The 10837-nt window shown below is 45.2% G+C and overlaps 1 protein-coding gene across 2 annotated transcripts in view; it reads left to right on the forward strand.

Moving 5' to 3' along the window:
• Nucleotides 1-5136: 5136 nt before the first annotated feature.
• Nucleotides 5137-10837, forward strand: part of LOC121542039 (cell adhesion molecule 2) — a 659771-nt gene continuing 654070 nt past the window's right edge. For both annotated transcript variants that reach the window (XM_041851466.1, XM_041851467.1), the window contains exon 1: nucleotides 5137-5511. In XM_041851466.1, the coding sequence (XP_041707400.1) occupies nucleotides 5457-5511 (55 nt within the window). In that variant the 5' untranslated portion in view covers nucleotides 5137-5456. The remainder of the gene's footprint in view (nucleotides 5512-10837) is intronic.

The following is a 10837-nucleotide window of genomic DNA, read 5'->3' on the forward strand; positions in this document are numbered from 1 at the left end:
TGGACATTATATGGTGAACACAGTGATCAGGCTGGTTCCCCCAGGCTAGGTTATGCCCTGGACATTATATGGTGAACACAGTGATCAGGCTGGTTCCTCCAGGCTAGGTTATGCCTTGGAAATTATATGGTAACACAGTGATCAGGCTGGTTCCACCAGGCTAGGTTATGCCCTGGACATTATATGGTGAACACAGTGATCAGGCTGGTTCCCCCAGGCTAGGTTATGCCCTGGAAATTATATGGTGACACAGTGATCAGGCTGGTTCCACCAGGCTAGGTTATGCCCTGGACATTATATGGTGAACACAGTGATCAGGCTGGTTCCCCCAGGCTAGGTTATGCCCTGGAAATTATATGGTAACACAGCGATCAGGCTGGTTCCACCAGGCTAGGTTATGCCCTGGACATTATATGGTGAACACAGTGATCAGGCTTGTTCCTCCAGGCTAGGTTATGCCCTGGACATTATATGGTGAACACAGTGATCAGGCTGGTTCCACCAGGCTAGGTTATGCCCTGGACATTATATGGTGAACACAGTGATCAGGCTGGTTCCCCCAGGCTAGGTTATGCCCTGGAAATTATATGGTGACACAGTGATCAGGCTGGTTCCACCAGGCTAGGTTATGCCCTGGACATTATATGGTGAACACAGTGATCAGGCTGGTTCCCCCAGGCTAGGTTATGCCCTGGAAATTATATGGTAACACAGCGATCAGGCTGGTTCCACCAGGCTAGGTTATGCCCTGGACATTATATGGTGAACACAGTGATCAGGCTTGTTCCTCCAGGCTAGGTTATGCCCTGGACATTATATGGTGAACACAGTGATCAGGCTGGTTCCACCAGGCTAGGTTATGCCCTGGACATTATATGGTGAACAGAGTGATCAGGCTGGTTCCACCAGGCTAGGTTATGCCCTGGACATTATATGGTAACACAGTGATCAGGCTGGTTCCACCAGGCTAGGTTATGCCCTGGACATTATATGGTGAACACAGTGATCAGGCTGGTTCCACCAGGCTAGGTTATGCCCTGGACATTATATGGTAACACAGTGATCAGGCTGGTTTCCCCCAGGCTAGGTTATGCCCTGGACATTATATGGTGAACACAGTGATCAGGCTGGTTCCACCAGGCTAGGTTATGCCCTGGACATTATATGGTAACACAGTGATCAGGCTGGTTCCCCCAGGCTAGGTTATGCCCTGGACATTATATGGAGAACACAGTGATCAGGCTGGTTCTACCAGGCTAGGTTATGCTCTGGACATTATATGGTGAACACAGTGATCAGGCTGGTTCCACCGGGCTAGGTTATGTCCTGGACATTATATGGGAACACAGTGATCAGGCTGGTTCCACCGGGCTAGGTTATGCCCTGGACATTATATGGTAACACAGTGATCAGGCTGGTTCTACCAGGCTAGGTTATGCCCTGGACAATATATGTGTCTAAGAAGTAGACAAAAAAGCAACAAATAATGTCAGTTTACATAAATTATGTTTCACAATTGGGTCATCAAATGTATCAAAGTAAAGAAGTCAGTTACCTTCTGTATTTGGATAAATGATGAGCCTGTGAACAAAAAATAAAATAAAATTGGTCATTTAGCAGACGCTCTTATCCAGAGCGACTTACAGGAGCAATTAGGGTTAAGTGCCTTGCTCAAGGGCACATCGACAGATTTTTCACCTAGTCGGCTCTGGGATTAGAACCAGCAACCTTTCGGTTACTGGCACAACGCTCTTAACCACTAAGCTACCTGCCGCCCTACACTGTTGTCGCTGACAGGTGAAGGTCGCTGGGCGGATACTTGCCAACATGTGGCTGACTGTTCCATTCATAGGAACGCTCACTGAAAGGGCATGTCTGCATGATGCTGATGAGGGCCCCCTTGCTGGTCATCTCTATGCTGCATGTTCAGCTGCAAACTGGACATCTCTGGGACAACTGCAGCTGTCACGTCTCCTCCCGTTGCTCCCCTCCGGCGCTCTGATTCGCCGGTCTACTGAGCCACCGGTCTGAGCGCACCACCCTCGGCAACACCGGAATGGAAAACCCATCGCACCCTAATCACCTCCAGCGCACCTGCACCTCATCATCTCATCACCAGCCCTATATAGCCCTGGACTGTTCAGTGTTGTGTTGTGTGTGATTGTTAGTGTCTTGTCGTGTCCTCGCTCCTTGTTGTTCTCTTGGTCAGTGTCAAGTAAACCTTTACATTGTTGATTCCTGCGTCCTGCCTCTTCGTATCCTCAGTACTCGTCACAGCAGCAGGCAATCTTATGATGTGGTGTTGACTGGGCGGGCCTGTGACAGAGTGATATATTAGACGGCCAAGTGGTGAATTGCATTTCGTTCTAAAGAAAGGACAAAGCTTTTTGCTAATGCACTTCACAACCAGAATGACTCTACTAGTGGTATCTGCTTAGCTGGGGAATTTGCCTACTAGTTTATCAAGCCGGGTATTTTTTTTTTTATACAACTTTTCACATTTCACACAACACACATTATTTGTCGTCGTTAATGAAGCTGTCAGTGTCCTCGGGGAAGTAACTCAGGTCGCTATCAGAGGCCTCGTGATGGTGTGTCCTTTTCATAGGAGTCGAGGGAGACTCCGGCAACAATGGAGGACGTGTTAAAAGGGTACTTCTATCGCATGACACACTTTTATTCTGAGGTCTTGCCTTGCAAGCTGTGAAAGTAGCAAGTGAACGGTGAATGAAATTATTTTTTGGAATTCACATTGCTCTACATGTTATGATACCCACCTCTGCTCCTTTTGGTAGGTCCCAGCGTCCATTCATGACCAGGGGATCAGTCTGGCACCCAACTGGGCACTTTGTCTAACAGAAAAACAGGGTCGACATTTGTCATCATCCCTCAATAATAAACATAGCTCGAGAAATAACGTCATCTCGTTTGGAAAAGCTAATTCTATGCTTTACAGATGTAGACTGACTCGCTCCGGATTGGATTAGATTCAGGCCGGTGACGCCGTTACACTATGCAACCAATTTTAACATGTTTTGCTATGGCCCTGGGCTGGTTTGAGTTTGTTGCTACTAGTTAGTACGCTGAGTCAGCTAGCACCACCATAGCTGCGTCCAATATTTATTTGTGCCCTAGACCTGGGTTGCACCTCGGAGGCTAATGTCACTCTTCTAAATTACACTAACTTACAGTGGCATGGAAATACGATGACATTGCTAAAGTAGGCAAATAATTAGTAGGAAACAACTTTGCCATATTATGATGTCGTCAAATTGACTTTAGAGAGTTGGCAACGCTGCCATTACTGTTACTAGCCAAGTTCAAAAGGTTTTTCGAAAAGCTTTTCCTACTAATTATTTTCCTTCTTTTGAAATGTTATGGTGTTTCCAAGACAAAATCTGAGTTGTATTGAGGTAGGCTAATGTTAGCCAGCTAGCTAATGTCAGCGATACTAGCGATGCTGGCGATAATGATTATCAAAATATACATAACCAGATACATAACCAGCAGTCTATGGTCTAGCTACCGGTATACTCACCGCCACTGGGAACCAACCAACCTCAACCTCCTATTCCACATGATAGGGTCCTTCAGCAGGGCATGCAAACCATAGTTGTTGGCTGTGCATCCTGCTGGAACCATGCATTGCATGGTCAATCCATATAGGTCTTTTCAGTCTCACGCGGCCGTGGTTGGTTGGGGGGGTGATGAAACAACGGAGCCCCATCCAATGAAGGGAAGCGAAGTGGGCGGAGGAGCGATTTGCACGTGGAGCTTGTCAAAAGGGGGCATGATTTGTTGACATAATTGTAATTCAAACCCTACCTTCATTTAGTTGTTGTGAGGCACTGAGGTCCCAAACTCTGTTTTATAATAATGTGCCACTTAGCAGACGCTTTTATCCAAAGCGACTTACAGTCATGTGCGCATACATTTTTACGTATGGGTGGTCCCGGGGATCGAACCCACTACCCTGGCGTGACTAGCGCCGTGCTCTACCAATTGAGCTACAGAGGACCACGAGTTTTATACAAAACTCATGACCAACATTATTATTATTTACACTTTATACTCGCATATCAATAGGCCGTTTTCAAAATGATGAGTTGTTTTTAGGCAGTCTCTCTTTAACAGAGTGGCCAATCTTTGTCAAAAGCAGTACGGGAGTAGCACCCAGTGCAGGAAAAGGTACCCAATTGTCATACTTGAGAAAAAATGAAGATACCTTAATAGAAAATGACTAAAATGTTAAATGTAAAAGTGAAAGTCACCCAATAAAATACTACTTCAGTAAAAGTCTAAAAGCCGTTGGTTTGAAATATACTTAAGTATCACAAGTAAATGAAATTGCTCAAATATACTTAAGTATCAAAAGTAAAAGTATTAATTATTTCAAATTCCTCATATTAAGCAGAAGACACCATTTTCTTGTTTTTTATTTTTGTTTTAATGGCTTGCCAGGGGCACGCTCCAACACAAACGAAGCATGAGTGTTTAGTGAGTCCGCCAGATCATAGGCAGTAGGAATGACCAGGCATGTCATCTTGATAAGTGCATGAATTGGACAATTTTCCTGCCCTGCTATGCATTAAACATGTCAGGAGTACTTTCGGGTGTCAGGTGAAAATGTATTAAGTCAAAAGTACATACTTTTATTTAGGAATGTAGTGGAGTAAAAGTAAACGTTGTCAAAAAATATAAATAGTGAAGTAAAGTACAGATACCACACAAAAAGTAATTTACACCCGTCGCAAAGTGAAAATACAGAATCCTACTCCACCTGCTTAATGACTTCACTTTTGTTTTGAGCTGACTTCTCCTTGGGCTTTGAATGGCAGCCCGTTTCCAAAACGAATGCAATCAATTTTCACCCTGTGCAAAACAAGCTATCCCGGGCGCCCAGGCCAGATTAATCGAATCCCCCCACAAACACCACACACACGCACACGCACACACACACACACGCACACACACACACACACACACACACACACACACACACACACACACACACAGAGAGAGTGCTCAACCATGGGCGGCCCTGATTGGTTAACTAACTCTTTCAGTCACCACTGTGTGGGCGGGACTAAGAGTCTCTCGTTCCTCCCTTAGCTCAGAGCGGCACTTATCCGATTCTGTGTGCAAGAGCAGAGCGGACTACGGCAGCATCTCTTCTTCTTACCGGAGGAAATACACACCGACTCATTCTCACAGCTACGGAGCAGTTACACCTTATCAGCGTGCTACCGAATTACCGGGACATCTTCTACCCAAGGAGACTAGACCAAATAAAGGACAAACACGTGAAAACGTTATTCCCGGATCGGTTAAGTTCGAGGAGCCTATAGACCGATATCACAGCAACACGAAAGACTGACTTGGCTACTCCACCAGGATAACATACCGGAGCTTTCGGGAGCACGAGGAAAGAGAGGGATAAAGGAGTAGACGACAGGATGAAGCATCACTTGGTTCTGACACTGTGCGCCGTCTACGGGATCCTGCTAAAAGGTTAGACTGCTGGTTTTAACTTTGACTGGAAAAATATTTTGGTGCGTGCCTTTGTGTGTGTGTGTGTGTGTGAGAGAGAGAGAGTGAGAAATAAAGAGAGCGATAAAGAGAGGGAGAGAGAGAGAGGCGGGAGGAGGAGGAGATGGAGACTGCGTGAGGAGAGTGGAGAGTCTCATGGGTCATTTGCGGGCATTATTTTCACACTGCGCCTGAGGGGCACTGCCCTGTCACGCACGGGGTCTCGCATGAGTCGCAGCGTGTGTGTGTGTCTCGCTGGGGAGCCCTGTCATGCATAGGGTCTCAGATACGTGCTAATGCATTGGATTAAACGCGATAGAATTTGCATAATTTGTTGAATGTGATTTGGGAGCCTACGGGGCTTGTTGTGTTCGCACACTCGCAGTGTGTGTTGTGTGTGTGTGTGTGTGTGTGTGTGTGTGTGTGTGTGTGTTTTTAAATGCTGAAATGAACTGTAAACGGTTCAGAACGCACGGCGCACACCTCACAGAGGCACGGCATCCTCCCCAGTACGCAGGTTGTTGTTGCCGCTTCAACACACACACACAATGTTATTTCATTATCGGTTCATTATGAATTATCTGAATGAAAATAGAGGAAACTGTGTAGTAGGCTATAACACTTTTCTTCTAACGAGGATAGTCATTCAGTTAAGGACTTTAGTGTAAAACGTTTAGTCCTTAATACGTATCTGTCTTTAGCCTATATATAGGCTTATATTGCCGTGCTCCTGACTTCGTAGTTAGGCTATGTGCAGCAGGAGTCGCCCAATGTTGACTCTTGGGCGTTATTAAGGGCTCTACACACAACAAGATCTCATAGCTTCCCTTCGAAATGTGCGGTATTATGATGAGCGTCTATTTTTTTTACGCATTAATTCCGCGTGTTTACGGGGTTAAACAGAAACAACTCAAAGGTTGACACTTAAGGCATTCATTTCGAGTGGTAAAAGGTTAGGGCTATGGATTGCTATTATCATCAAGTATTTCTCAAGGCTTGCCAAAAGCATTGTGTACTGCGGTGGGGCAGTGGTCTAAGCAGCACGCTCTCCGAGCATCACGAGTTCAATCCCAGTGCCCTTTAGGCTTGGTGATTGTAGACCAATAGCCCGTTATTCAGCAGCCTGATAGATGGTTTTAACTATGGAACGGGAGAATGATTAGAGCCTGAATAAGATAATTGATAGAACAGGAGAATGATTAGAGCATGAAGGAGAGTATTGATAGAGCATGGATAGAACAGGAGAATGATTAGAGCATGAAGGAGAGAATTGATAGAGCATGGATAGAACAGGAGAATGATTAGAGCATGAAGGAGATAATTGATAGAACAGGAGAATGATTAGAGCATGAAGGAGAGTATTGATAGAACATGAGAATGATTAGAGCATGAAGGAGAGTATTGATAGAACAGGAGAATGATTAGAGCATGAAGGAGAGTGTTGACAGAGCATGGATAGAACAGGAGAATGATTAGAGCATGAAGGAGAGTATTGACAGAGCATGGATAGAACAGGAGAATGATTAGAGCATGAAGGAGAGAATTGATAGAACAGGAGAATGATTCGAGCCTGAATGAGAGAATTGATAGAGCATGGATAGAGAAGGGAGGAAAGAATGGGAGAGCAGAGCAGCTCTTAAGGTTACTACAAGCTTCACTCCGTTGATGTGGGTGGAGTGGGATTTTTGGAACAGTAGACACCTTTTTGTAACATGATATCCTCACAGGTCCCACACCCATTCACAAGGGAGCGATAGCAAAGTTTTTTAATTTTTTTATTTCATTTTGTGAATGCAAGTAAGAGTCGCCTTCCCTTGCTAGTAGTGGCTAGCTGGCAGCCTACCTGTTTTTTGTTGTTGTGTGGATGATCTGAATGGTGTGTTTGTGCACTCCTCCATGCACTCCACTGGCTTCCAGTCGAAGCTCGCATCCACTACAAGACCACGGTGCTTCCCTACGGAGCAGCAAGAGGAACTGCCCCTCCCTACCTTCAGGCTACGCTCAAACCCTACACCCCAACCCGAGCCCTCCGTTCTGCCAGCTCTGTTGGAAGGTGAACCTTCACCCCAGTCTGAGGTCCTGAGCTCTCTGGAGCAGGTTTTCATCAAGGATCTCTCTGTACTTTGCTCCATTCATCTTTGCCTCGATCCTGACTAGTCTCCCAGTCCCTGCCGCTGAAAAACATCCCCACAGCATGACGCTGCCACCACCATGCTTCATCGTAGGGAGGGTGCCAGGTTTCCTCCAGAAGTGACGCTTGGCATTCAGACCAAAGAGTTCACTCTTGGTTTCATCAGACCAGAGAATCTTGTTTCTCTATATATATATATATATATATATATATATATATATATACAGCTGTGGAAAAAATTAAGAGACCACTGCAAATTGTTCTTAAATCAGCATCTCTACATGTATGACAGCCATTCCATTTCAGTGTCTGTTGAATTCTACTGAATTAGGTTCTGATTAGGTGATCACCTGAACCAAGTCTTTTTTAACGAGAAAAAGTATAAAAACCACTGCTGTGGTCATCACTATCCTCTTGCAATAGGACCAGCTGGATGGCAAAAACAGTGCTAATAGTACCTCAAAAGTAATATTAATCAAAAAATAACTACTGACCATGCCAAAAGAGTTGAAAAGGAAATTTTTGAGTGAGGAAAAGAAGGGTTCAATTCTGGTTTTACTGGCAGAGGGATACAGTGAGCGTCAGGTTGCTTCCATACTTTAAATGTCAAAGACGGCGGTTCATAAGAACAAGGTCAAGCAGCAGACATTGGGGACAACAAAGCTACAGACCGGCAGAGGGCGAAAATGACTCTCTACTGACCGGGATGACCGCCAACTCATTCGAATGTCACTCAACAACTGTAGGATGACATCAAGTGACCTACAAAAAGAATGGCAAACGGCAGCTGGGGTGAAGTGTACAGCGAGGACAGTTCGAAACAGGCTCCTAGGGGCAGGGCTGAAGTCGTGCAAAGCTAGAAAAAAGCCCTTCATATATGAGAAGCAAAGAAGAGCCAGGCTGAGGTTTGCAAAAGACCATAAGGATTGGACCGTAGAGGACTGGAGTAAGGTCATCTTCTCTGATGAGTCCAATTTTCAGCTTTTCCCAACACCTGGTCGTCTAATGGTTAGACGGAGACCTGGAGAGGCCTACAAGCCACAGTGTCTCGCACCCACTGTGAAATTTGGTGGAGGATTGGTGATGATCTGGGGGGTGCTTCAGCAAGGCTGGAATCGGGCAGATTTGTCTTTGTGAAGGACGCATGAATCAAGCCACGTACAAGGTTGTCCTGGAAGAAAACTTGCTTCCTTTTGCTCTGACATTGTTCCCCAACTCTGAGCATTGGTTTTTCCAGCAGGACAATGCGCCATGCCACACAGCCAGGTCAAACATGGTGTGGCTGGAGGACCACCAGATCAAGACCCTGTCATGGCCAGCCCAATCTCCAGACCTGAACCCCATTGAAAACTTCTGGAATGTGATCAAGAGGAAGATGGATGGTCACAAGCCATCAAACAAAGCCGAGCTGCTTGAATTTCTGCGCCAGGAGTGGCATAAAGTCACCCAACATCAATGTGAAAGCCTGGTGGAGAGCATGCCAAGACGCATGAAAGCTGTGATTGAAAATCAGGGTTATTCCACCAAATATAGATTTCTGAACTCTTCCTAAGTTAAAACATTAGTATTGTGTTGTTTAAAAATTAACATTAACTTATTTTCTTTGCATTATTCGAGGTCTGACAACACTGCATCTTTTTTGTTATTTTGACCAGTTGTCATTTTCTGCAAATAAATGCTCAAAATGACAATATTTTTATTTGGAATTTGGGAGAAATGTTGTCAGTAGTTTATAGAATAAAACAAAAATGTTATTTTTACCCAAACACATACCTATAAATAGTAAAACCAGAGAAACTGATAATTTTGCAGTGGTCTCTTAATTTTTTCCACAGCTGTGTGTATATATATATATATATATATATATATATACACACTACATGACCAAAAGTATGTGGACATCTGCTCGTCGAACATCTCATATGGAGTTGGTCCCACCTTTGCTACTATAACAGCCTCCACTCTTCTGGGAAGGCTTTCCACTAGATGTTGGAACATTGCTGCGGGTACTTGCTTCCATTCAGCCACGAGCATTAGTTAGGTTGGGCACCGATGTTGGGCAATTAAGCCTGACTCACAGTCATGTGTTCCACTTCATCCCAAAGGTGTTCAATGGGGTTGAGGTAAGGACTCTGAGCAGGCCAGTCAAGTTCTTCCATCTCGACAAACCATTTCTGTATGGACCTCGCTTTGTGCACGGGGACATTGTCATGCTGAAACAGGTAAGGGCCTTCCCCAAACGAAGTTGGAAGCACAGAATCGTCTAGAATGTCATTGTATGCTGTAGCGTTAAGATTTGCCTTCACTTGAACTCAGGGGCCTAGCCCGAACCATGAAAAACAGCCCCAGACCATTATTCCTCCTCCACCAAACTTTACAGTTGGCACTATGCATTGGGGCAGGTAGCGTTCTCCTGGCATCTGCCAAACCCAGATTTGTCTGTCGGACTGCCAGATGGTGAAGTGTGATTCATCACTCCAAAGAATACGTTTCCACTGCTCCAGAGTCCAATGGCGGCGAGCTTTAGACAATTTCAGCCGATGCTTGTCATTGCTCATGGTGATCTTATGCTTGTGTGTGTGGCTGCTCGGCCATGGAAACCCATTTAATGAAGCTCCCGACGAACAGTTATTGTGCTGACGTTGCATCCAGAGGCAGTTTGTGGTCATGTAGTGTGTATATATAGGACTGCGGTTTTGTGTTGTAGTTTATACCCGTGCTGGGAGCACTGTTTGTGTGAGGACAGGCTGGGAGCAGCTTGCCAGACCAGCTTCAGGAGAGAAAGGTCAAGGTGACAAGGAGTGTGTGTGCTTGTGTAAGCTTCCACTGTGTGTGTGTGTTTCAGTAGTACATGTGCGTGTTTGTGTGTGTGTGACAAGGTCAGGGAGAGGCGACCGGGGCTCTGACATGAATACTAGAGAGAGAGAGAGAGAGAGAGAGAGAGAGAGAGAGAGAGAGAGAGAGAGAGAGAGAGAGAGAGAGAGAGAGAGAGAGAGAGAGAGAGAGAGAGAGAGAGAGAGAGAGAGAGAGAGAGAGAGAGAGAGAGAGAGAGAGAGAGAGAGAGAGAGAGAGAGAGAGAGAGAGAATGAATTAATTATTATGTGGATTATAAATCATGGACATTTCTGTAGGGGTTGATTCATTTTTCATGAAGGTAAATCAAGCCAGAAATTTCTA

This window comes from Coregonus clupeaformis, chromosome 27 (assembly GCF_020615455.1).
Source record: "Coregonus clupeaformis isolate EN_2021a chromosome 27, ASM2061545v1, whole genome shotgun sequence".
Taxonomy (NCBI): Eukaryota; Metazoa; Chordata; class Actinopteri; order Salmoniformes; family Salmonidae; genus Coregonus; species Coregonus clupeaformis.